The sequence below is a fragment of the Suricata suricatta genome, chromosome 16, assembly GCF_006229205.1.
Source record: "Suricata suricatta isolate VVHF042 chromosome 16, meerkat_22Aug2017_6uvM2_HiC, whole genome shotgun sequence".
NCBI lineage: Eukaryota > Metazoa > Chordata > Mammalia > Carnivora > Herpestidae > Suricata > Suricata suricatta.
In genome coordinates, this window is record NC_043715.1 from 51,088,109 (window position 1) to 51,115,257 (window position 27,149).

A 27,149-nucleotide genomic window follows, 5' to 3' on the forward strand; every position below is an offset into this window, starting at 1 on the left:
AGCCAGGCCCCCGCGGGTGGGCGGGCAAATCGAGCGGGGGTGGGCGGGGCGGGGCGCCGCGAGTCGGCGGTTCGTGGGTGTGGGAGGGTCCGCGGTTTCGCGGGTCCCGGAGGGGCGCCCACCGCACAGCCCTGCCTGCGTGCGTACGGGGATTCTGGGGCGCAGGGCGCCTGGCTGGCCGCAGTCTCCCTTGCCACCGGCAACTCTGCGGGTGCCCGATTGAGACTCGGCTGTCTTTCCCGGGATCTGTCTGCGTTCGCCCTTACTGGTTTCTGGCCGCATCTCTCCGTGCTTCTCCGTGTCTCTGACTCTGTGTCGTCGCGCCCCGCCCCCGCCGCGCAGACGTGTCCCGGGCGGTGGAGCTCCTCGAAAGGCTCCAGCGCAGCGGGGAGCTGCCCCCGCAGAAGCTGCAGGCCCTCCAACGAGTCCTGCAGAGCCGCTTCTGCTCTGCCATCCGGGAGGTGAGAGCAGCGCGGCGCCGGGACACGGGCTGGCGGCCGCCGTCCTGACCGTCGCCCCGAGCTCAGGGACTACGCCTCCCAGCAGCGCCGGGGGCGGCCCGCCTTGGGGTGCCCGCGCTTCAGCTCCGGGTTTCTTCGGGAGTTGTAGTTTCCTCCGGCTCCAGGTTGCGGGGGCGGGGCGGATCCCTGGGTGGGAGGGGCTGCGGGCCTGGACTCTGTGTTAGAAGGGAGGAGGAGGGGGCTGGTGGCTCGCTGACGCTGCTGTGTCCTCACCAGGTGTATGAGCAACTCTATGACACGCTGGACATCACCGGCAGTGCTGAGATCCGGGCCCACGCCACGGCCAAGGTAGGTGTCCCCCACCCCTTCACCCACGGTATCCACTGAACTGCATGGTCTGGCTTAGTATTTTCCTGAAGTCAACCATGCCTGTTTCCTCCCTCACGATTTTTGCCGAATCTACATACCAGCGTTACTGTTACTTACTGATCTTTTAAATAATCTCACGTTTCACTTAAATGTCTTATAAAGGCATCTTTGGCAACCGCAAGAGGAAACTAGTAGCGCGTACCTGTCAAGAAGATACCCTTTAACACCTATGCCGCAAAATAGCATTAAACACCGAAATCTCACTAAACTGTAGTTGTATGCTAGTTCTTGCCGCTCCCTGAAGGCTCTCAATTCCTTCCAGGCCTTGTTTTTCTCCATTAAAAATCGAGATTGGCAAGTGTTGAGTATTTAAGACACACTCATACGAAAATGGAGACATTCTTTTTGATGTCTGAAGCCTCCAGAACGCACTAAAAGGGACTAATTACAGAGCAAGCTTGTGCTGAACCGTAGCAGGTGCCCCGTGCATGGGGAAAGTGATCTGGCCTCAGTTGCTCTCCCTGGCCCAGATCCTCCCCCACCCCCACCCCCCCGCCCCAGCCCGCCCCCTCACCAGGGAGGGGCTGTCACCTCCCCACACCTTCTCTCTCCCAGGCCACGGTGGCTGCCTTCACAGCCAGTGAGGGCCATGCACATCCCAGGGTAGTGGAGCTGCCCAAGACCGATGAGGGCCTGGGCTTCAACATCATGGGGGGCAAGGAGCAGAACTCCCCCATCTACATCTCGAGAGTCATCCCTGGAGGTGTGGCTGACCGCCACGGAGGCCTCAAACGCGGGGACCAGCTGCTGTCCGTGAATGGCGTGGTGAGTGGGGACAGACTGGGCTCCCACTGTTCGAATTAGTACAGTCCCTGCTTTTGACATTCATTCGACATGCACCGCTAAAGCACTGCCTCTTTGTCCCGCCGTTCTGGGCACTGCTAGAGATGCTGAGAGAAGTTTGCCTCAGCTCCTATATTCAAGGACTCCTTTTTGGTGAGGGAGATAGACTCGGACTGAAATAATCTTGACCCAGGGAGATAATAATATGGAAGCACAAAGCATTATGAGAGCCTAAATGGGGCACCAGACCAGCGTAGGTGAGGAGAGTTTTTGCAGAGGAAGGAACATTTGAGTTGGGTTTTGAAGGATGCTGAGGAGTTCTCCAGGCAAATAGGGTAGAGAAGAGCATTATCAGCTGAGGGGGTTGTAGGTCGGGGCTGTGACTCTACACTCCTCTGAGCTGAACAGAAAGGGCTTGGTTCTTTAGATTTAAAAAAAAATTTATTTATTTAGAGAGAGACAGAACATGTGAGCAGGGAGGGGCAGATGGGGGATGGGGGAGAATCCCAAGCAGGCTCTGTGCTGCCGATGCAGAACCCAACATGAGGCTTGAACCCATGAACTGTGAGATCACGGCCTGAGCTGAGATCAAGAGCTGAACACTTAAAAAAAAAAAAAAAAAAAGTCAGACACAGCCACCCGAGCCAGCCAGGTGCCCCAGAAAGGGCTTGGTTCTAATGGAGAATTTGAGCATGTAGTTAATTAAAAGCACTGTGGCTAGAAATAGATTGAGGCACCACTGGAGGGGTCGTGGGGCCAGCCACTCAGGGCCCGAGAAGCTGGGATTTCATCTCAAGAGTTCTGGGGAGCCCTGGGAAGGCTGTGAATAGCGGAGGGATCGGCTCAGCACGGAGGTGTAGAAGGACCCCTTTGGAACTCTGCAGGGGATGGACTGAAGGTTCAGACTGGAGGCCAGAAGTTCTAGGGAGGAGGCTAGGTGAAAGTCCCTGGGGGAGAGGATGAGGTCTGAGCTGGGGCCAGGTGGGTGGGGACAAAGTAGGGAGTCAGAGCAGGAGGGATGGGGCTGGGGAATAGCAGGCTTTGGGGAGGGAGGGGATAAAGATGGACTTGGAGCTGTGGCTCAGTGATGGAGGGCTTTGAGGGCTTGTCCCTGACATGGAAAACTTGGCAGGTTTGGGGGGAGGACGCTGAGCCAGGAGTTAATGGCTCTCCCAGAAGGACATGGGTGTCCTGGGCTCACTGACAGTATGCCCCATGTCCAGGGTCCGGGCTGGGTGTGGGTGGGAGGCCCCGGGCCCAGGTGTCTGTGCATCACCCCGCAGAGCGTTGAGGGCGAGCAGCATGAGAAGGCAGTGGAGCTGCTGAAGGCGGCCCAGGGCTCGGTGAAGCTGGTGGTGCGCTACACACCTCGCGTGCTGGAGGAGATGGAGGCCCGCTTCGAGAAGATGCGCTCCGCTCGCCGGCGCCAGCAGCACCAGAGCTACTCGTGAGCCCTTTGCCACCACACCCCCTCCGGCCTCCGCTGCCTCCTTTATTCCCCAGAGTGACTTCTGGGACCTTGAGGGTCATCACCCCCAGTCCTGGCTCCCCTCCCTGAGGTTCCGACCCTTGACCCCTGACCCAGGCTCTCACTAAGTCCCTCTGGGGTCTCCTAGCTCACTTTCATCCCAAGATCTGCAGCCTACTCTCCAGAATCCCTCAATCCACTTCCCTGGGACTTTGGCTCTAAACCCAGGCCTGGCTCTCTCCCATGCCTCCCCAGGTCCCCTCCCCTGAGCTTGGCTCCCCTCTCTTCCCCCTCTTTGCAGGTCCTTGGAGTCTCGAGGCTGAAACCACAGATCCGGACCCTCACCCTCCCTCCCTCCCCTGTACAGTATTTATTGTCACCGGCTCCTATTTAAAGATCTTTGACCCTCACTGAGTGTCTGTGTGTCTGTCCTGCATCCTGGGGCTAGAGTGTCTTGAGATGTGGGAGTGGGTGGAGAGAAGATGAAGTCCAGAGACTGTTTTCAGAGCCAGAGAGCAGAGGCAGAGACTTTCCCCCAAGGTCTGAAGGCGGTGGTTGGCCGGCTTCCTAGGCACAAGTCCAAGGCGGAGGCTGGGACCCTGTCTGGGTCTGAGTGGGGGTCAGAGCCGAAGACGATGCCCCCTGCCTTTAAGAGAGACTGAGGACAAAGGTTAAACCCCTTCTGTAGTTGGTCTGACGGAGGAGTCCCGAGAAGCTGCAGAGCCGGTGGGCAGCCTCTCTGTGGGCGGGGTGGAGCGAACCATTAGCTTCGTTCGCCAGGGGAGCCCTGCAGGCCGTACTATCATCAGTGTGGGGGGTGAGGGTGCCGCGTGCAGTTCCCAAGGTGGGCGCAGGGGGTGCAGAATAAGGTGCACTCGCCGACCCGGCATTCACCCCACCTTCCAACCTGAGAGCGTGTCTCCGGGATCCGCCCCCGCCTTAAAATCCAACCTTTAGTCCCACCTCACCGCCGGTTCAGCCCTCCTGTCCCGTGCGGCGCTAGGGCTGGCGCGCGCCACCTCCGTGATCCGGGGTCGCGACTCGCATTCCACGCCGCGCGCCACTAGCTCCAGGTGACATCATCCCCCTGCCGGGCTCCGCCTTCCGCCCCAGCCGCCGCACGACGCGTGCTTATTGGCTTGTGCGCCTTGAGCCCCGCCTTCCGCTCTCCGCCCGCGCGACCCCTCCCAGTCCTTGCGGAGGCGGGGTTTAGCCACCGGCCGGCGCCGACGACGCCTCCCATTGGCCATTTAGGGCCGTCTGTCAGTCTCCTGTTAAAGGGGCCACGACCGCACGGGAGCTGGGGGGGGCAGGGAGAAGGAATTTTTTGGGGGGGAGGTGGGATTTTGGGGGCGCTGGTGGGCACCCCTGGATCTGGCGGCTGCGGCCTCGCGGGGGGGAGGCTGAACGGTAATAGGGGCAGGGGGCTATTTTAGGGGGTAGAGGGCTGTGAGACTGTGAGGGGGAGGGGGGTCCCCAGCGCCCAAGCCGGAGCCAGAGACGCGGAGCCCGCGCGAGCGGCGGAGACAGGGCTCCGGAGCCACAGATCCGGGCCCCGGCTGCCGCCTGGGGCCCCGCCCGGCCCCCCCACCCCACCCCACATCCCTCCTGCAGCCCAGCTCCGCCCGCAGCCGCCGCGGACCAGGTAGGTAAGAGCCCGGCCCAACCCGCTTGGCAGCGCCCACCCCGGGGACCCCTCACCGAGCCTCCCTCGCTTTGCCGAGATCCTGGACTCCCTTCTTTATACCCGGGGGCTCCGGAGCCCAGATTCACAGCCCAACCCCGGACACTCAGGCGTGCCCCTCCCGGTTCCCAGAGTCCCCAACCGAACCCTAGAATTCCTACCGCCTTGCGCCTTGTCCAGGGCCCAGGAGCCTGGATTTCTCAGTTCAGCTCCGGAAGCCCCCTCTGGACCTACATTCTCCTCCTCTGCCCAGCCTCGGGAGCTCCAGACACCTGCTGTGGCTGTGTCAGATCTCCCAGCTAGGGCCAGCTGCCCCCCGTCGCGTCTGCATAGTCCCCTATTCGTGCACCCTGTCTGCCCATCTCCAGCCCTCCGGCTTGAACAGCCAGCCCCGTCTCTCAGTCCAGGCCGGCTCGGCAGCCGCCCTGGACACAGGCCCGCTCTGGAGCTGTCCATGGTCAGCTCACTCGGCAGCCTCACCTCCCCCACCTCCTGCTGCTGCTGCCGTCGAGGAGGGGGCGCCTGCGGCGCGGGGATCCCCCAGCCGTGCCTTTGACCCGGAGATACCCGGGCCCTCTCTGACCCAGGCACTTGGGCCTCAGGGCTCCATTGACCAGTCTCTCCGCCGCCGCGTCCTCAGCACCCCAGGTTTCTGGGACCCCAGCTGCTTCTTGAGGAGTCAGGGCTTCTGAATGTTCCTGCCTAGTCCACCTTGGGGACCTTGGCATCCAGGGATTCAGCTCCCACCTGCTCTGGGAGCCTTGTCAGTGTTCACTCCACTCCGTCTGCCTAAAGACCCCAGCTGGTGGCCCCCAGCCTCTCAGGACCTGGGAATCCAGTTTCCCAGCTCTTGCGCCCTTTAGAGACCCAGTTCAGCTGCCCCTGTGCCCCTCAGGCAAATATATCCAGGCTCCAGGCACCCCGGAGTCTGCCTGCTTAGGGATTCAGGCACCATGAGTCTCTCCCTTTTAGGGACTTGGAATGCAATTCTTAGTGCATTTCTCTGGCTTCTGCCCACCTTCCCCCCTTGGAGACCTAGATGCTTTGTCCCAGGTCCTGCATCTTCTCAGGGACCCAGGGGTTCAGAACCCAGCTTCTGTACTGCCCACCAAAGCCATCTGCCACAACTCTCCTTCCCAACAAGGACTTGAGCTCCAAGCTTCCATCCCTGTCCTTTATCTCCAGGAGTCCAGGCCCCCACCAAGTATCTAGACCATTGGCTCTTAGTCTTAGAAACCCAGGTTCCCACAGCCTCACAAACCCCATCTACTTGACATCTCTGGTGGCCTTAACAAACCCCTGCCTCATCTCCATATCATCGCAGGTGCTGGGGGCTCTCTTCTCTACTCTCTTCCCTGAGACCTAGCTTCTTGAGATGTTTCCAACACGCCATCAGGATATTTCTACGTCATGATGTCTCATCCTCTGAGCACACCTTCTCAGGCTGTTGAGCCAAATATACTCCTCTTCCTTTAGATGTGTTCTGAGGAATATTCATTAGATGACCTAGAACCTACCCATGATCTTTCATATTTCCGGTTAAACTATGCTCTTGCAATGCTCTAGATTCTTGCAATGTTCTAAATCTTAGAACACTCAGTCAAATCTCTGTTCCATTTTCACCCAAAGTATATTCTAACTTCTAGATTAAGTGGTAAATTCTAGCCATGTATTTCCCTAAGGAATTCAAATGTCTTGATAATGCCCCCAAGCTAAATTCTGATGCCACCTTCTCCTCACACATGTTCCTAATTTTTAGAAACCAGAACTTGCTTATTCTCTGCTAAAATTTTATTTTAGATGTGTTCTAGGCTCATCCACATCCTTGGCATTGCTCTAGCTCCCCTTCTTTTCCCAGGGACATTCTACATTCTAGAACATGTGTGTTCCAATTATGGGCTCTAGCCTTTCTCTAAATTGTGCTATCAATTCTAAAATGCACTTTCCTCTTTTAGGTTCCAGTCCAATTCTACAGTCTTAAATCTAAAGGATTCCCACTGAAATATTGTACATTTTCCCTTTGATCAGGTACTAGGTTCTAGGCCCATCCATTCCCACGTTTTCTGTCCATTTTTTCCCTAACGTGACCTTTGTTTAGAACTTATCTTCTGGCAAATTGTGGGCTTCCTCCACCATCTGCCACTTTAGCATTCTTAGCAGGCTCTAGGCTCATCTCCTCTTTTTGGAGTCTTCAGCTAGAAATGTCCTCATTTCCAGAACATCTCTCCCCCCTTCCTTTGCCAGCTCAGTCCTTATGCCAGTAAATTCCCAGTTCCCAGCATGCTTCTGCATCTTCCCCCAGGCACTTCTAGGTTCCAGCAAACTCCTTGCTACTTTCTAGGGTTTTGTTTCCACCTCCAGGGCCTTTTCTCAATTCTAGAGTCTATCTTCTGCCTTCTGTCTATCATGTAGACACATGATAAAGCTAAGAGTGTGACCCCTGCTTTGTTCTTTGTTATACCTGCATCCCCGGTAGGTTCCACGTTCTAGATTCTGTCTCCTGACTAGGTTTGTTATGCATTGCATTAGGTATGTTCTTAGATATCATTATGCTCCCTCTTTGTATTCAGGACTCTTGGGTGACTCAGATACTCTTTACTTTATTGGATTGATTTTGGCTGGTTCAAGATTCCTGACCTGGGTTCTAGAATGTGCCCCTCTACTTGGCCCTATGTGAGGATTTTACTTTACATGTGGGAACATATATCCTTTCTGCCCTCTGTGCTGTATTCATGGCTTTCTAGATTCTACAGTCAGCCTTGCTAAATTTTATTTCCTTCTCCGTGCATTTGAAGTTCTAGAGCGGCTTCTCTAAAATATCCTGTATTGCATATCTCCGGAGGAGGTTCTGGGTTTTAGACACCATGTTGGTTTTGACCTGCTTTCTTATAAATATTGTGTGAAGTTTGCCCTCTGAGTGCTGGCATACGGGTGTCTAGATTGCCAGGTGCACCTCTTCAAAGACCAAGGGTGCAGGCACCTATCTGCCTCCTCTCCCAGGTTCCAGGGCCCTCCAGCTCCTCCTCTTCTCATTGGAGTCCAAGACCCCAGTTCCAGGTTTTGGACATAGTCTGCACACTGGGTGGGGCTGGGAACTATCAACTCTCAGAACTGGTTACGCTTCTGCCTGAAGGGAGAGAAAGAAAGGAGAGAACAGAAGGAACGTCCCTCCTACTTTCCACCGGGCCAGCTGGACCCGTCTGACCTGATGCGGGTGGAAGGAGTGGCTCAGGAGACCTCCCTTGATCTCCGCCCACAGCTCATGCACCCAGATTCCTGGGTCCTGGGGGCCTGGACTCCTAAGTCCTGGGGGAAGAGGGGTCTGAAGGCTGGGATTTCTGGGTCTGAGGTTGGAGACTGAAAGCTCAGATTCTTGTGTCCCTGTCTGACCCCCAGGATTGGGGAAGAGGCAGCTCAGACTTCTGGGTCTAGGGGAAAGAGGGGAATTGGGGACCTAGCCTCCTGTGACCTGAGATAGGAGGGAGCTGGATCTTGGACTCCTAAGTTGTGGGAGATGGCTAGCAAGTGGAGTTCTTTTTAGATTCTTCCGGAGTTGGGGTCCAGATATCTGGGAAATCGAGGGCAGGATTTGGGCTGTATAGGTCACATCACTGTGATTTATACTGGTGCCACTGACCTAATTCTGTGACCTTAGTTCTTTGACCTCCTGAACGCATGGGTCTCTTTTGAGCCTGGAGTTTCTCACTCATGCAGGGGGTTAATGCCGGCCTCCAGCAGGGTCAGAACAGGGACAGACTGATTTTCCTATATTGACTCAGGCAATGGGTCACCTGGCTTTGGTTTCTCTGATTAGGCTGGTCCTAGATTTGCTGCCAGTGCCTGATGGAGTCTAGCCTCGGTTTCCCCACATGCTGTCACGCAGGCAGCTAGACCTGATTTCGTGAGAGCAATGGGGTTTCAGTGTATCCTGTCCCGTGATCACAGTGGACGGGCCTCAGTTTCTTCCGTACAAAGCCTGGGTTGCCCCGCCTGTTTTCACCATGTAGTATCCGAATGGCCGTGCCTCAGTTTCTCTGCCAGTGTCTCGACGAGGCCGGTCTCTGTTCCCTGCCCCCTCCCCACTCCCGCAGGCCAGCACCGCCGCCATGATGTGCGAGGTGATGCCCACCATCAGCGAGGATGGCCGGCGGGGCTCGGCGCTGGGCCCGGACGAGGCGGGCGGCGAGCTGGAGCGCCTTATGGTCACGATGCTCACGGAGCGCGAGCGCCTGCTGGAGACGCTGCGCGAGGCGCAGGACGGGCTGGCTACGGCGCAATTGCGGCTGCGCGAGCTGGGCCATGAGAAGGACTCCCTGCAGCGCCAGCTCAGCATCGCTCTGCCCCAGGTCTGGGCGGGACCGGGGCGGGGCCTGCGGGAGGCGGGACCTCGACCAATGAAGGCACGGAAGGGGCGGGACTTGGCGCTTAGAAGGGGGCGGGATTTAGCTGGGAGGGGCGGGGCCCTCAAACTTCGGTCCTATGTAGTGAGGGACACGGGGAAATGATTGTTCTAATTGTCTGAATCCTGCCCACATCTGGACAGGAGTTTGCGGCTCTGACGAAAGAGCTGAACTTATGTCGGGAGCAGCTGCTGGAGCGAGAGGAAGAGATTGCAGAGCTGAAGGCGGAGCGGAACAACACGCGGGTGAGGGGTGTGGGAGGCGGGGCCTAATTGGGGAGGGCGGGGCCACGCGGTGTTGCGACCTGACCCATCTTTTTTTAATCCATCTTGCCTTCCCGTCTTATCTGTACTACCGCTGCCTGGCTGTCTCCTCTGGTTCCCTCCTTCTTTCATATTTCCTCCCCTATCTCCATAATGGTTCTCTTTTCCTGCACCACTCCTTCCTTGGCCATGCCCCGACCTTTCATATCCCTCCGTCTTTTCCGGACATCTCTCCTTCACCCCTATGCTTGGCTCCACCTCTTCCTCCGTGTGTCCTCCCCACCTGTCTGGACCACCCTTGTCCTCGACTCTGCCTCTCTTCCCTTGCCTCTTTTCCTTGGCCCGATGACCTTACCCTGTAGCTTCTCCTTGAACACCTGGAATGCCTGGTGTCCAGGCACGAGAGGTCATTGCGCATGACCGTGGTAAAGCGCCAGGCCCAGTCCCCGGGCGGGGTCTCTTCCGAGGTGGAGGTACTCAAGGCTCTAAAATCCCTCTTCGAGCATCACAAGGCCCTGGATGAGAAGGTATGAGAATCCGAAGAGCCTGGATGCAGAACAGAAGCCAGTGGTTGGTTGGGGCTGCCTTGCATAAGACAGATTCTGGCTGTGATTAATAGGGGATGTCCTAAATGAGAAGAATGTTGCCTGAGATTGATTGGGCTACTCAGATTGGGACTTGACTGACTGATAACAGAAAAATAAATCTGGTGGGGGCTACCAGTGGGTGGGGCTGCCTTGGGAACTGGCTGGAGCTGCACACCCACTATAGACAGAGTAATGCTAATGTTGTCTTATCAGGCCGTCCCAGGGGTTTTCTGCCTGTTCTAGTTTGGGTCTGAACTCCATATCACTCTGTCTTGTCCCCATCCTCAGGTCCGGGAGCGGCTGCGGATGGCGTTGGAGCGGGTGGCGGTGCTAGAGGAGGAGTTGGAGCTAAGCAATCAGGAGGTGGGGGCGTGGCCAAGAGGGAGGCGGGACTAAGGGGCTACCAATGGGGTGGAGTTGATAAGGTGGGTTGGGGCTAAGAGCACGAATCGACTGCGGAGGAAATAGTTGGATGGGGAAAGTTAAGACTGGAGGACACGGTTGGCTAGGGGAATGAGTAAGGGTGGACTCCATTCTGAGCGACTAAGGAGAGATATAAGGAAGGCAGAGAGTTTAAGAGAGACACTATGGGTTGGGGTGGCCTCAGCAGGACCAGGGCCAGTGGGAAGTAGAGCTGGAGGCTCTAGGAAGCCCTTTGTCCTGATCTTTTCTCGTTCCCAGACCCTGAGCCTTCGAGAGCAGCTGTCTAGGCGCCGGTCGGGGCTGGAGGAGCCCGGCAAGGAGGGGGACGGGCAGGTAAGGGGTGGAAGACCCTGCCTCCCCTTGCTTTTCAAGGATCCCCCATCCCCGTGACCTCCACTCAGCCCCCTGACTTTGTGACGGTCCTTTTAATGTTTGATATGATCCTCAATGTCTCTATTACATCTGAAATCCTAAGACCCTTACTGGACTTTGACCCCTGATACAAGTCACCTAGCTAACTTCTGTGACCTCCAGGACCCATAGTGGTCTTTAATTCCCCTCCCTTCCGTCAACTTTTTCCTTGTATTCTCTCTATATCTCTGTGTTCCCCACTCTGGGTTCTGTCCCTTCTTCTCTCACTGCCCCTACTCCAGCCCCTTGCCAACGGCCTTGGTCCTGGCGGGGATTCGAACCGGCGCACAGCCGAGCTGGAGGAGGCCCTGGAGCGGCAGCGTGCGGAGGTGTGCCAGCTTCGGGAGCGCCTGGCGGTGTTGTGCCGCCAGATGAGCCAGCTGGAGGAGGAGTTGGGCACCGCCCACCGCGAGCTGGGTAAGGCCGAGGAAGCTAACGCCAAGCTCCAGCGCGACCTCAAGGAGGTGAGGCCGGAGCCCCTGCTGGGCTGCCCTCTGCCCCTCCCTCCCCCTAATCCTCCCGTCCCCCTTTGCCCAAAGTCACAGAGCTCAGGAATGGTGCAGCCTGGATTCAGTCCATAAGCTGTGTGGACTCTCTTCCTTTCTAAGGCTCAGTTTCCTCACCTGTGCAATGGGATTTATGACCCTTGCCAGAGGGTTGGCACATGACACATGCGGTCAATAGGCGGTCAATAACTGGTCGTAGTTATGTTATCGCTGGAAGAGTCTCCTGTGCTTCTAAGTTGAATTCCTTTGCATTTCACCCTATCCTGGCTGAGGCCCCTTGATCCTAAGTCCTGTGCCCCTGGGACTGCTGGGAAATGTAGGATACAGATTCTGGAAGTCATTGGATAAGAAACAAGAGTGAGCACTTTTTCCTCATCCATTGGGACTTTTGCCTCAGATTTTGAGCCTGGGTGGCCCGGGGACCTGTTGGAAAGTGTGATCCCACCTCCTGGGCTCCCAGACAGAAGGTCATCTCCCATGAGACCGTGGGCCACCGACTTTAGGTGGTACCTGAGGCTCTTGGGAGATGCTGCCTTCCACGTGGAAGGGAGTTTTATTTTTCATGAGACCCTAGGGCACTTGCTCTGTGGTTCTAAGCCTGGGCTGTGCTAGAAGCTGCAGAAAAATCTAAGGCCTGGATGTTTTTTTTAAAGTAGTTTACTATTTTTTAAGTAAGATCTGTTCCCCAGTGTGGGACTTGAACTCATGACCCCCAAATCAGGAGTTGCATCCTCTACTGACTGAGCCAGCCAGGTACCCTAAGGCTTGGATTTTTGAAGGGAGTGGGCCAGGAAGAGTGAAGACTTCCCATCCATGGACCTTAGGTTATCCATGTGGGGAGGTCTCAGATGGTACTGCCCTAGAAGCTCATGATAAGAAGTGTGGTCCCACCGTTTTAAATCTCGGGTGGTCGGGGTCTCAACGTTAGCTATTCCTGGGAGTTCTTGGCAGGTGTGGTTCCAGCTTTCAGATGCCCAGATACCGGAGACTTCACTTCCCAGGATGCCCTGGGGTGCCTGATCCCGGGTTCTAAGCCTACACTACCCCCCGGGCTTTCTGGGAGCTGTAGTCCATGTGAACTTACGCCACCTCCGCAGGCGCTTGCGCAGCGGGAGGATATGGAAGAGCGGATCACAACCCTGGAGAAGCGCTATCTGAGTGCCCAGCGTGAGGCCACGTCTCTGCACGATGCCAATGACAAGCTGGAGAACGAGTTGGCCAGCAAGGAGTCTTTGTACCGGCAGGTGAGGTCATGGCCAGGGAAGTGTTATGGGGCCGAGGCCGTGGCCTGTGTAACCTAGCGTCTCCCACTCCCACCCCGCTCTCCATCTATGTCCTGCCTCAGAGTGAAGAGAAGAGCCGTCAGCTAGCCGAGTGGCTGGACGACGCCAAGCAGAAGCTGCAGCAGACGCTGCAGAAGGCAGAGACCTTGCCCGAGATAGAGGCCCAGCTGGCCCAGCGTGTGGCAGCGCTCAACAAAGTGAGGAGAGGCCAGGGGCGGGAGTATGGGGTGTGGGGTATGGGGGTGAGGGGGGGTCTTGGGTCTAGAGGGGTAGGAGACTGCAGCTGGGATTCTGGGGGAAGGGTCGGAGCCCGGGGTCTAGGAAAGTGAAGAAGCTTGGAACGCGGGGCAGGGCCTGGAGGCGTTTTCTAGTCTGTACTGAAAGGACGGCCCTGAACGCAAAGGAGACAGAACAGATCCTGAGGAAGGGACAGGGCCTGAATCTTAGTGCAGAGTCTGCAGCCTTTAGAGGGAGGCGCCTGGAGCTCGGGGGCGGGGCCTGGCCTTCGGCCTTGGGGGAGGCGGGGCCTGGGGCCCGACTGGGTCCTGGTGGCGCAAAGTCAGATGCCTTGGGGTTCCGTCCATTAGGCTGAGGAGCGTCACGGGAATTTTGAGGAGCGGCTTCGGCAGCTGGAGGCCCAGTTGGAGGAGAAGAACCAGGAGCTGCAACGGGTGAGCGGGCGGACGCCTGGAGAGGGTGGGGCTTTGAAGCTGGGGGAGGAGCTGAGGTGAGGGGGCCGAGTGGGGGGCGGGAGGTGAGAGCAGGGGCGGTGCTCTGAGCTCGGTGGCATTGAGCATCCCCTTCCCGCCGTCCTTTGGGCAGGCCCGGCAGCGGGAGAAGATGAACGACGACCACAACAAGCGGCTGTCAGAGACCGTGGACAAACTGCTGAGCGAGTCCAATGAACGGTTACAGCTGCACCTCAAGGAGCGCATGGGGGCGCTGGAGGAGAAGGTGTGCCTCCGCCCGACCCAGGGCTCCAGTAACCTGGAATCCTGGACCGCCTCATGCCGGAATCCCGGAGCCCCAGACCTTTCCCCATAATGTTAGTTGAGATCTCAAATCTGGGCATCCCGAGCTCGAATTCAACAGACTTCTCTGGTCTCGCTGGGACCATTCTTTCACCTGGCCTGAACACCCTGAGAGCTGAATTCTGGGGCACCCAAAGCCTTAGTTGTTGGCTTTTCCCCAAACCTCTGACCCTTGGGACCCTCAAACTTTGTTTTTTAAAATTTTTTCTTTAATGTTTTATTTATTTTTGAGAGAAAGAGAGACAGCGTAGGCAGGGGAGGGTCAGAGAGAGAGAGGGAGACACAGAATCTGAAGACAGGCTCCAGGCTCTGAGCTAGCTGTCAGCACAGAGCCTGACACGGGGCTCGAACCCACGAACCGCGAGATCATGACCTGAGCCGAAGCCAGACGCTCAACCAACTGAACCACCCAGGCACCCTAGACCCTCAAACTTTGGATCTTTCTTACACAGGATGCCAAATTCCGGGGCTCCCCAGCAATTTCCCTCCCCAGATGCATCTTTGGCCCCATACCCCCTCATGTCCTCCAGCTCACCATTCATGCCCACCTCATTCCCATGGGTTGCCTTCGGCCAGTCTGTGGACACTTACAGTCCCCAGGACATGTCCATTCCAGGCTCCACCCCCTCACTGCACCCCTGTCCTCCACAGAATTCACTGAGTGAGGAGATTGCCAACATGAAGAAGCTTCAGGACGAACTGCTGCTCAACAAGGTAAGGAGGGGTTTAGAGGACTCCTGGGGGGGTGGGGGGTGGGGCTAGGGCCAGGGACACAGAGCAGGCATTGCTGGGCGTGGAATCAGCCATGCTGGGGGTGCAGGGGGGCTGTTTCTCAGGGACAGGGCGGATTCTGACATGATACTTCCAACTTTCTCCCTCTAGGAGCAGCTCTTGGCAGAGATGGAGCGAATGCAGATGGAGATCGACCAGCTGCGGGGCAGGCCACCGTCCTCCTACTCCAGGTGACAATAGTCCTTCTGCCCATAGGAACTCCCTTGGCCAAGCTCAACCTTTCTGATCGCTAGGTCTTCCCCACCCCCCACTCACTGTCCTCCTGAAGCTTCCACTGACTCCTGTTATTTTTGACACCTGCCTTCATGACTTCTGACCTTTCCTGATCTCTGTCTTCAAGTCCCGCTCCCAGTCCTCTGACCCCAGGCCTTTTCCCATGAACCCTGACCTCTCTTCCCTTTTCCTGACCCCTTGGTCTCCGACTGCCCTCTCCTTGCCCACAGGTCTCTCCCGGGCAGTGCCCTGGAACTCCGATACTCTCAGGCACCCACATTGCCCTCTGGTGCCCACCTGGACCCCTATGGGGCTGGCAGTGGCCGGGCAGGCAAGAGGGGCCGCTGGTCAGGGGTCAAGGATGAGCCCTCCAAGGTCAGCAGCCACTTCTGGGGCCTGGACTGAGCAGGGGGTGGGTGCGCAACAGTGGGAAATGGCATCCAGTGGCTCTGGGAGTGGGCTGGGCTGAGAAGCAGGATCTCCTGGACCCATGCTGTCTTCGTTTTCTCCCACAACTCCCATCACCCCCACCTGCCCGGACATCTATTCACGTGGATATCCTGCTACCTGGTGAGAACTTCACAGGAATGATGAAGTGGGGAGAGGGGTGGTATCTGGGGGATGGGCAAGGTATAGAAGCCTCCAGTGGGGGTGCAGGTGAAGAAGGGAAAGGGGCTGGGTCAAGGGAAATGGCAGAATCAGGAGACGGGATACAGTCATGGTTGGTCGAGGCAAGGGACTTGTCAAGAGACAAGCTGGGTGGGATCACATGGTGAGGCCAGTCATTGTCAGGGGACATGAGCAGGGTCATAGAAGGGGGAGAAGGTCAGTACAGGTGAGAGATCACCCAGTGCCTACCTTGGCCACCACCCACCTGGCATCCTTCTGTCCCCACACAGAGACAGGAGTGGGAGCGGTCTGCCCCTGCGGGGTCCATGCCACCCCCGTTCCCTGGGGAGCTGGATGGCTCAGACGAGGAAGAGGCTGAGGGGATGTTTGGGGCTGAGCTGCTCTCCCCCAGTGGACAGGCCGATGTGCAGACGCTGGCCATCATGCTTCAGGAGCAGCTGGAAGCCATCAACAAGGAGATCAAGTGAGCACTGGCCCAGTTTTTCTTTGCCCTGCCTGAGCTGTCCCCATAGCGCCTCTGATCTGAAGGTCTGAGCGCATCTCCTCCCCCACTCTCTTCAAGGAACTCCGCCAGCCCAACACTCCCTCCACTAATGAGGATACCCCAGGATACACCCAGAAGTTTCCTATGTTATCTGCTTCCCCTCTCTCTCTTATCTATCTATCTATATCTATCTATCTATCTATTGATTCTTTTATCTATCCATCTATTTATGTATCCATCTATCATCTTTCTATCTATTCCCAATCCAGTATTCACAATTTCCCAGTTCACCAAAGGCTGCATCCTGAAATACCAAAGTTCTCAAGCCACCACACCAGGAGTCCCCCAGTACCCCATGGAGGTCATGGCTTCACACAACTAATGCCTAGAGCCCCCCCCCCCCCCCCCCCCCCCCCCCCCCCCCCCCCCCCGTATCCCAAGAATCTCAACACAACACAAGATCTTCAATCCAAAAACACCAAGAATCTCACCCGAATACTTCAAGGACCTCAACTCAAGATACTAAGATTTTTTTTACCTAATATAACAAGAATCCTCAATTTATTACACTTAACTGACTGAGCCACCCAGGCACCCCTCCTCAATTTATTACAAATCCCCCACTGCCATAAAGACTACCTTGATTTCCCAGAAATTGCCCTATTTGGCAATTTTCTAATAACGACTCTACATGGGTCTCAGCAGATATACCAACATGACCACCACGTTCAACCCAGAGTCATTCATTCTGAGTTGAGGCATCGATTCACATACCAAATGACCCCATGATCTTCCAGATCCTAGTTGACTTCAGAGTCCTTGATCTCATTCTGATCTTGTTCTTTTGCTCCTCCTTGGAATTTGACCTCCTGCTCTGTAACGTTTATGACTTTACAGAACCATGTGCTTATCACCGTGGTAGCCTTGATGCAGACACTAATCATCTTGTTATCCCTCATCCCTCCATGATCTCCAGGACTATCATGATCCCTAGACTCCCGTTGAACCCATGAGGCTTTGATGAATCCACCAGGACCCTCTACCCTCATTGTGCTTTCCCCATAATTCTTTTTGCCCCTCCAAGCCCTCCTGGCCCTTTGGGGTTGATCCCCAGACTGTGTTCCCATTGCCTGCCTCTGTCCTCTCATGCAGTCTTCCCCCTTTCCCTCCTTAGACTTATCCAAGAGGAGAAGGAGACAACAGAACAAAGGGCAGAGGAGCTGGAGAGCCGGGTGTCTGGCTCTGGCCTGGACTCACTGGGCCGTTACCGCAGTAGCTGCTCACTGCCCCCCTCCCTCACTACCTCTACCCTTGCCAGCCCCTCCCCTCCCAGTTCTGGTCACTCAACACCCCGTCTGGCTCCCCCTAGCCCTGCCCGTGAGGGCACCGACAAAGCTGTGAGTGTTCTGAAATCTCTTCATTTGGTGGGGTGGCCAGGGGGAGGTCGGATACAGGGCTCCCCAACAAATACACAACAATAGCCCCTCACACCAGTGATTTTCAAAAGCAACCTTAACTCTCCCTAAGATTTCCAACTTAAAGGGCATAAGGGAGGCTGAGCTACTGAGTTTATAAACCTTAACTTGAACTTTAGTCAAATCTGACCTGCTTTTACACGTTTTATGCATTAAGTTTCTGCATAGGTTTTTTGTTTGTTTAATGTTTCTGTGACTAAACATACATTTGAGAACTACCATTAGATCCTCAGAATTGACTTTGGGGAAGAATAGACATATTAGTCCTATTTTATTGCCTTAAACCCAGTTTTACAGCTTCCAGAATGTGTAACTCATGTGATTTTGAGTCTGAGCAGAGAGCCGATCCCACTCCTGACACCAGAAGCTAGGCTACATGAAGAACACTGGTCAAGCTCCACTGGGACTCATTGCTGTTATATTTCTGCAATTCACCCCAATTTGATCTAGGCTAACTTCAGAAATGGTACCCAGAACCAGGGCCATCCCAGACACTCCCTAGTAGACACCCCAACTAATAAAGAGCTCCCGACATGACCCCTCCAATTCATTTCAGCATCTCTGCCTTTCTGTCCCCAGAATCATGTCCCCAAAGAGGAAGCTGGGGCTCCACGAGGCGAAGGACCAGCCATCCCAGGAGACACCCCACCTCCCACTCCCCGCTCTGCCCGCCTTGAGAGAATGACACAGGCCTTGGCACTGCAGGCAGGATCCCTGGAAGATGGGGGGCCTTCACGGGGAAGGTCAGCAGAGACAAAAGATGGGATGGGGCGGGGCTTGCTTGAGAGGATGTATCAGGAGATGGACAAGGACTTGGGAGGAGAGGAGACATCCTAGATGGAGTGTGCCCTTACTCTCTGTCTTGCTCACCCAGTGAAGGCACCCCAGATTCCCTGCACAAAGCCCCCAAGAAGAAGAGCATCAAGTCATCCATAGGCCGTCTCTTTGGCAAGAAGGAGAAGGGGCGAATAGGACCACCAGGCCGGGACAGCTCTTCTCTGGGTGAGTACCCTGAGGCCAATTCTGTTTTCCTCCCTCCCTTCCTCCCTCCCTTCCCCTCTTCCTTCTTTCCTCCCTCCCTTCCTTCCTCTCTCTCCTCCTCCCCTCCTCCCTCCTTCCCTTCCTCCTTTCCTGCCTTCCTTTGTTCCTCTCCTCCTTCCTTCTTCTTTTCCACAAATTCACTTGACGTCCATTTGAGTCTAGGATGTGAAAGGGGCAGGACGTGACAGAGGTAGCAAGAAGGAGGAGGGACAAGGAGAAGGCACTGTGACGCCTGCCTTTGTGACTTGGTGCGGAGAAGGCTAAACAAATTTATTTCATTTACCTATTTTTAAGTTTTAAAATATTTATTTTTGAGAGAGACAGAGTGTGAGTGGGGGTGGGGAGGGGTGTAGAAAGAGATGGAGACACAGAATCCAAAGTAGGCTCCAAGCCCCAAGCTATCAACACAGAGAGTGATGTGGGACTTGAACCTATGAGCTGTGAGATCATGACCTGAGCTGAAGTCAGATGCTCAACCTACTGAGACACCCAGTCAGCCCTCATTTATGTGTTTTTAAAATATTTATTTATTTATTTTGAGAGAGGGAGAGAGAGTGTGTGTGTGTGTGTGTGTGCAGGAGCAGGGGGAGGGGCAGAGAGAGGGAGGAAGAGAATCCCAAGCAAGCTCCACACCGTCAGCGGGGACCCCAGTGCAGGGCTCCATCTCATGAACCATGAGATCGTGACCTGAGCTGAAATTGAGTCTCCCAGGTGCCTCTCATTTACATTTATTTATTTATGTATTTATTTCCTTATTTATTTATTTTGAGAGAGAGAGAAAGCATACAAGCAGGGGAGGGGGAGAGAGAGAATCCCAAGCAGGCTCCACACCATCAGTCCAGAGCCTGACATGGGGCTCGAACTCAGGAACCATGAGATCATGACCCGAGCCGATATCAAGAGCGGGCATTCAGCTGCCTGAGCCTCCCAGGCACCCCAGCCTGTTTTTTAAGTCAAGCAGGAGAGAGGGCCACCTGAAGGCAGGGCGAGTGGCGTGCTGGAGCCTGCTCCCACTGCCTTGTGAAAGCCAATTTGCAGGCGTTTTGTGAGCCGCTTCCTGTTACACTGGTGGCTTGAAATTGGTGGGACTCTTTACCACGGAAACCAGAAACACCACAAACCAAGGAATACCCGCTCCCTCCCTAGGGAGCCAGCTGTTAAACAGTCACCACCTTGCAGAGCCCAGCCCCGGGAAGACACCCCCGTTTGGGGGCTCTCTCCAATTCACCACCCTGCCCCGGGAGGTGATATTGGCTCCTGCTTGGCTCTATCGCTCCCTCTCTGGGGCCTCGTTTACGACTCCCCCGGGCCCTCTGCTTCCCTGGCATCCTCCCCAGCACCCCCCAACGTCAAAGAGTCTCCTTCCCGCTTGAGACTCCCAAATTCTGGCCCCTCCCTGCCTCCAGCAGGGACACCCTCAGACGAGACACTGGCCACGGACCCTCTGGGACTAGCCAAGCTCACAGGCCCGGGAGACAAGGACCGGAGGAACAAGAGGAAGTGAGTGCATGTGTGTGCGTGCGTGCGTGCGTGTGTGTGTGTGGTGGGGGAGGGAGGGCTGGTGGTCATATGTGAGAAGAAAATGCTGGAAGCGGGGGTTTGCTGGCCTAAGAACTCGGGAACCCCCTGAGTTTTTCTAAATTTTTTTCCTCTTCTTTCTTGACTGGGGTGGGGGAGACCACTTACAGAGATTCAGTTTTTTTTTTTTTTTTCTTAAAACCTCCTTCCAAGTTTTCTACTTGCATAAAAAGTGCTTTGGATGCTCACTTTGGCAGCATATACACTAACACTGGAACGCTGCAGAGAAGATTCGTTTGGCCCCTGAGCAAGGATGACGTGCAAATTCACAAAGCGTTCCATGAAAAAACAAAAAAGGGCTCGGGGGTGGGGACTTGTGGTGAAGGGGCCCGTCCTGGAGGGCTGGGGGGTCTCCACCGCTGCGAGCTCCTGCCCTAAGCCTCTGTCCCTCAGGCACGAACTTCTGGAAGAAGCCTGCCGCCAGGGCCTGCCCTTTGCTGCTTGGGATGGGCCCACCGTGGTCTCCTGGCTGGAGGTACCGGGGCCCAGAAATTGCCCTGATCTCGATCTCCAACTCCTGGGACAGCCCTGCCACTGGGTGCTGCCCAGCGCCACCTCACATTCTCCTCCTAGCCCAGAGGGGGGTGGGCAGAGGGGGATGGCCCGGGAGAGGTCAGCCTTGCTCTCCATCTAAAGAGCTGCCTGCTTCTTCTCCCCCCACCCCCCGCCTCTCTCTGTCTCCCCATGTCTCTCTCTTACTGTATGGGATTCTCTGTATCTGCTCTTTTGTCTCCCTCTCCATCTCTGTGTCTCTGTCATTCCCCACATTTCTCCCCACGTCTCTGGGTCTTCCCATGTCTCTCTCCCAATGTTGGCTTCTTTCTCTCCCTATCTCTCTCTCATCTCTGTATGCCCCTCCTCACCCCTCCTTCCCCTGTGACTGTGGTGTTAACCCTCTGACTCTTCCCCTTCCCCCCTGCTGTGTCTCTCCCTGGCGCCCTCTTGTCTGTTTGCCTTGCCCCTTCTCTGTTGCTCCTCACCCCTAACTTTCCTGCCTCTCTGTCTCCCTCTCTCTCCTTTTCTTTCTCTTTCCCGTCTCTCCGGTTTCTCCCCCATATTGTCTCTACCTCTGTGTGCCGCCTCTTTCTTCTCTCTCCTCCTCCTCCTGCCCCCTCCTCCTGCCCAGCTGTGGGTAGGCATGCCCGCATGGTATGTGGCCGCCTGCCGGGCCAACGTCAAGAGCGGGGCCATCATGGCCAACCTGTCAGACACGGAGATCCAGCGGGAGATTGGCATCAGCAACCCCCTGCACCGGCTCAAGCTGCGCCTCGCCATCCAGGAAATGGTCTCACTCACCTCGCCCTCAGCGCCTGCCTCCTCCCGCACGGTGAGTGTCCGGAGGCCAATCCCAGGCCTTGCCGCCTCAGGGCCCCGCCTCTCGTCCTCACACTAGCCAATCCTGGGCTCGCTTGCTCCAGCCCGGTCTCTCAGAGCATCTCCCCCTGATCTTTCACCTGGATTCTCCCTGGGGTCTTGAGAGGTGGAGCAGGGAGTGGGGTGGGGGAGGTTTCCTCCCCTGTACCCCCAAACCTCATTCTGTCTTATACAGAAGGGACCCCCATCCTGGAGAAAAACCTGAATTCATATGGTTCCTTACAAACCCCTTAATGAGCGCGCCCCCACCCCCTCCGCTCCTTAGCACCTGCTGCTCCCTTTCCTCAGAGCACCCCCTCCCCTGCCCTGTTTCTCCTCATCCTTGAGGAGAAATGTCCCCACCTCCAAGAGGCTTCCCTAACTCAGCAACGGAGAACTGCTCACCTGCCCATCGCCCCAACACATTAACACTTCGTCCTCCATAGTGTTCATTGCCTTCTAATATTTTATCCTTTGATCGGTGAAGAAACTAATTCAGCAACTGTCCACTCCTTGCCCTACTTGCTGTGTGTGTGCGCACGCGTGCGCATGTTCATCTGAAGCCCTCGAATGTAATTTGCGAGGGCCATTCCTGCTTAGCCTGAAAACTTACCTCCCGCAGGGCGTCTTCGAACAATAAGAACATTCGCCTTCGGGCCACCATGCCCTCATGTCCAAGAACGTTACCATTATTGTCACTGTCATCTGTTACGTCTATTGTCAGATTTTCCCTCGTGCTTCCCAGCTTCTGCAACTGTGCCTGGGCACTCGCGAGAAGCTACGTAAACGTTTTTGAATCAATGTATGAATTCCTAACCCGCGGGGTTGTGGGGAGCAGGTGCCCAATAAATGTGACTACGCATCCGTGTATCCCTCCCCCCTGCCCCCTCCAAGCTTCTGTCCCATTGCTGCACCTGACGCCTCGTTCCGAGTCCGTCTGTGTGAGGTCGGTCAGGTGATGTGCCCAGGACCGCACAGTGAAATACCAGCAATTTACCTGTCTGACCCCAAAGCCCATGTTCTTTTTTTTTCCTCTTAAGTTTATTTGTTTATTTTGAGAGAGACAGAGAGAGTGCACAGGCGAGTGAGGGGCAGAGAGAGAGGGGGAGAGAGGATCCGAAGCAGGTTTTGTGCTGACAGAGAGCCCCATGCGTGGCTTGAACTCACAAACTGCGAGATCATGACCTGAGCCAAAGTCAGGTGCTTAACCAACTGAGCCACTCAGGCTCCCCCCAAAGTCTATGTTCTTTTGCCTGGTACACAGCAGGTGCTCAATAAGTGATAATTTGTTTTCTCTTTCACTGCCTGGCCCGGAGCAGTGGCTGGCCTTTCCAAGGCAGAAAGCACAATGTATATAAATGGACCTGGGCTGGGCCTGTAGGATCACTACCCCCTCCCCTCCCCTATCCCGCAAGCCGTCTCTCAACCTCCGTAACACCTCTTGCCCCTTAGTCCACAGGAAACGTGTGGATGACACACGAGGAGATGGAATCCCTTACGGCCACGACCAAGCCTGTGAGTGCCCCCTGTCGGCGGCCTTGGGGGTGGCACTAACTCTCCCCGCGGAGTGGTGGGGGGTGAAACTTTGGCTGTTTGTCTCTCTGTTCGTCCCTCCTGCCCCCCTCCGTCCGCCTGCCCCTTAACCCACCCCTTCTCTCCCCTCTTCCCACTAACGGGTCAGGAGACCAAGGAGATCAGCTGGGAGCAGGTAGGGGGCGTGGGGCGGTGTGTGGGCGCATGAACAGGCTGTGCACGCTGCATGCACGCCCCTCTTTCCCCATGCCCCGCCCCCACCCTCGCAGGAGCGTCCATCATCACCGCGGGGGGTGGGGGGGGCGCTGTGCTGAGCTGGGCTTTGAATGGTCTCATTGTGGCTTGTGGGGGGTCGGTGTTTAAGAGTCCGGACTAAACCATTGTTAGTGTGGGGCACGGGCCATTCCATTATCGTGGGTTGTGGGGCTCCGGGGGGGGGGGGGGGTTCCACTGCTGTCGCTAGAGGGAGACGTCGAGGAGTCCGTGTTCTCTATGGCTGACTTGGAGTGGGACCCGTACAGTGTACTGGGGCAAATGGGAAAATAGGGAGGGGGCAGGTCAGGCTGAGAAGTTGGGGAGGAGGCAGAGGAGGAGCTACGCTTGGTTCTCAAGAAGGGTGGAGGCTTGAACTCCCCTGACATAGACTTTGGGCTGATTCAGAATATTGTCCTGGGCCAGATACAGCATTAGTATTTTTGGAAACTACCTGAGTGGTGGATGGATCCATTATCGTTTGTTGAGGGGAGAGCTACGTGGGAAGAATCCATGGTCCTAGCTTGGGGGAGTAGTGATGTTGGATTAATCCATTGTTCATAGCTGGGACAATGCTAGACTAGTGCTTCGCACACTGTGCTGGTCAAGGACCCGAGGATCTTGTGAGAATGCAGATTCTGATTTGGTAGCCTTGGGGTGGGGTCTGAGATTCGGCAGGTCCAGAATAGTGCATGGATGGTGTTGATGCTGCGGGCCGACGGTCCCCACTTTTGAGTAGGCAAAGGTCTAGTCTATCATTCTGAAGGAGCAGGAGACAACTGGACGGGTCCATTGTCCTAAGCAGAGATTGATCATTGTCCTAATGTGGCGTGGAGGGGGTGGGGGGTGGGGAACAACCTTTGGTCCGGGGCTGGGATGTACCCTTTCATACATACATGGGAAGGGGTCAGAGGGCCTGACCCCTCCTCCACCTGCCCACGGCCCCAGATCCTGGCATATGGTGACATGAACCACGAGTGGGTGGGCAACGACTGGCTGCCCAGCCTGGGGCTGCCCCAATACCGAAGCTACTTCATGGAGTCGCTGGTGGATGCCCGCATGTTAGATCATCTTAACAAGAAGGAGCTCCGGGGCCAACTGAAGATGGTGGACAGCTTCCACAGGTGGGGGCTTCCCGGCCAATGGGGACAGTCCAAGGGGGCGCCTCATTCCTAGAGAGCCTTTGGCCAGTGGGACTACTGAAGGGAAATTTCTTGGACTATCCGTGGCCCTTTAGCCTGGATTTTCAGGAAACCCTGACTTCCATGCCCTTTCCACAAATAAGATGGTTCACTAGGAAAAGTCTACATCCTCGAAAAACATGGCTAGCTCACCCCATTCCAGTAGGGCCTGCCTGTTGGAAACACCCCAACTCCTGGGAAGGTCAGCAGTCCATAAAACTGACCCCGTGGGACAACTCCCCAGCCTTTCCCGGAAGACCGCAGCCAACGGGGAGGGAGGAAGCGGCAGCCATTGGGCTTGTGAAGGCTCATCTGTGGCCCCACTTTCCCTACCACTCAGGGTGAGTCTGCATTATGGGATCATGTGCCTGAAACGGCTCAATTACGACCGGAAGGACTTGGAGCGGAGGCGGGAAGAGAGTCAGACCCAGATCCGAGGTGAGTAGGAGTGTTAAAGGCCCCCCTAGGAGCCGGGTGCAGGATTTTGGGACGGGTGGGTAGGATGTGTGATTAGGGGAGAGAGGGGCCTGGGGAGGCAGAAGAGGGGCCTTTTGTGAGGGGGTGGAGCCAGTATGGGGGCGTGGCCAGGGTGAGGAAACGGGGGTAATTGGACCAGCTAGCAGCTGACAGTCCCTTCTGTCCCAGACGTGATGGTGTGGTCCAATGAGCGGGTCATGGGTTGGGTGTCTGGACTGGGACTGAAGGAATTCGCGACGAACCTCACGGAGAGCGGGGTGCACGGGGCGCTTCTCGCCCTGGACGAGACCTTCGACTACTCCGACCTGGCCTTGCTCCTGCAGATCCCCACACAGAATGCGCAGGTGAGCTACCGCTCAGGCCATACTGGGCCATACTGGGCAGCCCCACCTCGCAGACTGCACGCTGTAACCCTTCTTTCACCTCTGGTCCCCAGGCCCGGCAGCTCCTGGAGAAGGAATTCAGCAACCTCATCTCCTTGGGTACAGACAGGCGGCTGGATGAGGTGGGCGCAGCGGCCGCTCTGGGGAGGGGTCTCAGCTCCTAGCGGCACCTCAGGAGTCAGAGCTGAAGGGGTGGGGCTTGACTTTGCTGGGGCAGGACCTGGTTGGAGGCGGGACTAGGGCGGGGGCGGAATTAAAGGCGAGAAGAGATCCTAGGGGTCTGGAGTCCAAGGAAGGGGCTGAGCCTGGGCCCGGCCCTCGTCCCTCACCGTCTGCCCGGCCCCTACACCTAGGACAGCGCCAAGTCCTTCAGCCGCTCTCCATCCTGGCGGAAGATGTTCCGAGAGAAGGACCTCCGAGGCGTAACCCCCGACTCAGCCGAGATGTTGCCCCCCAACTTTCGTTCGGCCGCAGCAGGGGCCCTGGGATCTCCGGGGCTCCCTCTCCGCAAGCTGCAGCCGGAAGGTGGGCGGCTCCCAAAAGTGGCAGCCCCTCCTCCTTTCCCTTTTCTCGGGGTGGAAGAGGGCCAAGTCTACCTTCCAGAAGCCTCCCTCCGGGTTCTGAAATGGCCTAGTCCTTTCTCCCCGACCCAAGAAAAATGGATTGCTCAGAATGCCACACCTCCGGGTGTGGAATGGATTATCCCGCACTCCCTTTCCACAGTGGGAAATGAGCTCTTCCGCTGGCACCTTAGATGCAGGGGTGGGGGGAAGGACGGAAACTGGCGTTGGTTGTCACTTCGGGAGGGGAAAATCCAAGAGAGGATGCTTGAGTTTGAGGATCAGAGAAACCCTGCTCTGTGCGGGTGGGCGGGCGTTGTGTGGTTGACGTGCGCGCCAGACTGAACACGCGGCCTGCTCTCCTTCCAGGCCAGACTTCTGGGAGTTCCCGGGCAGACGGCGTTTCGGTCCGGACCTATTCCTGCTAGTGTAGGCCTCCAGGTGAGGACTGTACGGGGCGACCTTGGGGGTTCGGGGCGGCACAATGGATCTTCACTGCTCCACGTCCTGCCCCGGCGTCAATGCAGGTGACCTCCCTCGGACGGAAGACTCCTCCAGAGGCTGGGCTGTTCCCCCTCCTGCCCAGAGTATGGTCTCGCCGGGGAGAGCGGGCGGGGGAGCTCGCGCCGCGGACTGGACCATCTGTACAGACAAGCGGGGAGTGCGCGTCCCTGCCTCACAAAAGGACTGGGCCTGGACCAAACCACACGAACTGGACTGAGAGGGGGAAAGAAGAGGGCGGGAAGCAATCCCGCCCCGAACTTCCGCCTCCCTTTTCTCTACTTTGTAATTTATTGATCAGTTTCCGATGGGAGATGGGGGCCCTTTCCCCGCGGGAAGGGAGCGGGGCTTCCCTCCCGGGCCGCATGCTAGGAGAGGCTGCCCACTCCCCCTTTTCCTCCCCAGTCGCGGGGCCCAAGTCTTCCTTCTCCATCCGAAAGGAGGGGAGGGGGGACTCGCTGCTACAAGCCTCGCCCCACGTGCCACTCGTCCCCGCCCCACCGAGTCAGGTCGCCGGTGCCTGGGGTCAGCTGCGGGCGGAGTCCCCTCTTCCTCCCCAGTGTCTCGTGTCCCCGGGGCCTCTCCGCCCCCCGTGCTGTGGCCGTGTCCGTGCCCCGGGGGTAGGGGGTGCAGAACTGCGCTCCCGGTTCCCCTCCGGCTCCGGGGTTTGCATGGGAGAATCCTCTTTCCAGGATGCCACTGGGCGACGTGGCGTGGGGGTTGGGAGGATGGTGGGGGAGCCCTCGCCCGAGACCCTTGGTCGGCCTCCCTGTCCCAGGCGTCACTCAGTGATCACGGGTAAAGAGAACTGTTTCAAAAAGCCCCCGTGTTGACTGATTTATTTGTCAGGACCTTAGGGAACCGACCTCCTCAGGAATCCTGGAGGCCAGACCCCCTCCTCCCTCAGACTCCTGAGTCCCAAGTCCCCAGTCCCCACCCGGGCGCTCCCTGGTGCCCTGAGAATCCA

The 27,149-nt window shown here is 56.6% G+C and overlaps 3 protein-coding genes and 1 non-coding gene across 5 annotated transcripts; 3 read left to right on the plus strand and 1 right to left on the minus strand.

The window, feature by feature from the left end:
• Positions 1 to 308: 308 nt before the first annotated feature.
• Positions 309 to 3,551, plus strand: LIN7B (lin-7 homolog B, crumbs cell polarity complex component; the record flags this gene model as incomplete). The annotated part of the gene is made up of 5 exons (XM_029924348.1): positions 309 to 461; positions 738 to 809; positions 1,446 to 1,655; positions 2,957 to 3,120; positions 3,443 to 3,551. Coding segments are annotated over 5 exons (621 nt in total), but the record flags the coding sequence as incomplete, so codon positions are not given.
• C16H19orf73 (chromosome 16 C19orf73 homolog) lies at positions 3,481 to 7,292 on the minus strand. Its single transcript, XM_029924349.1, is given in 3 exon segments — positions 3,481 to 3,998; positions 4,000 to 4,104; positions 7,287 to 7,292. Coding segments are annotated over 3 exon segments (297 nt in total). The 3' UTR covers positions 3,481 to 3,812.
• PPFIA3 (PTPRF interacting protein alpha 3) lies at positions 4,614 to 27,002 on the plus strand. 2 transcript variants are annotated; one of them, XM_029925018.1, is made up of 30 exons: positions 4,615 to 4,786; positions 8,917 to 9,171; positions 9,369 to 9,470; positions 9,851 to 10,015; positions 10,364 to 10,438; positions 10,757 to 10,831; positions 11,152 to 11,373; positions 12,513 to 12,659; positions 12,761 to 12,895; positions 13,286 to 13,369; positions 13,521 to 13,652; positions 14,381 to 14,443; positions 14,612 to 14,691; positions 14,965 to 15,109; positions 15,640 to 15,827; positions 17,023 to 17,245; positions 17,903 to 18,066; positions 18,198 to 18,325; positions 19,771 to 19,864; positions 20,336 to 20,417; positions 21,069 to 21,269; positions 22,748 to 22,810; positions 22,977 to 23,003; positions 24,029 to 24,204; positions 24,602 to 24,699; positions 24,907 to 25,082; positions 25,175 to 25,243; positions 25,475 to 25,646; positions 26,051 to 26,122; positions 26,209 to 27,002. In XM_029925018.1, exons 2-29 carry the CDS (start codon positions 8,932 to 8,934, stop codon positions 26,107 to 26,109), a joined length of 3,585 nt encoding a protein of 1,194 aa, XP_029780878.1. In that variant the 5' UTR covers positions 4,615 to 4,786; positions 8,917 to 8,931; the 3' UTR covers positions 26,110 to 26,122; positions 26,209 to 27,002. The 2 variants fall into 2 exon arrangements, with proteins under 2 accessions (XP_029780880.1, XP_029780878.1); XM_029925020.1 differs by lacking the exon at positions 22,977 to 23,003 and having other exon boundaries at positions 4,614 to 4,786.
• LOC115281308 lies at positions 20,124 to 20,230 on the plus strand. Its single transcript, XR_003904222.1, has one exon. It is a non-coding gene; the product is annotated as a U6 spliceosomal RNA (small nuclear RNA).
• Positions 27,003 to 27,149: the final 147 nt, after the last annotated feature.

Excerpts from the sequence above, each read along its gene's own strand:
- PPFIA3 (XM_029925018.1), top strand. The coding sequence starts at position 8,932 with ATGATGTGCGAGGTGATGCCCACCATCAGCGAGGATGGCCGGCGGGGC. Across the intron at positions 11,374-12,512 it reads TCCAGCGCGACCTCAAGGAG|GCGCTTGCGCAGCGGGAGGA; the intron begins GTGAGGCCGGAG and ends CCACCTCCGCAG. Across the intron at positions 24,700-24,906 it reads GAGTCAGACCCAGATCCGAG|ACGTGATGGTGTGGTCCAAT; the intron begins GTGAGTAGGAGT and ends CTTCTGTCCCAG.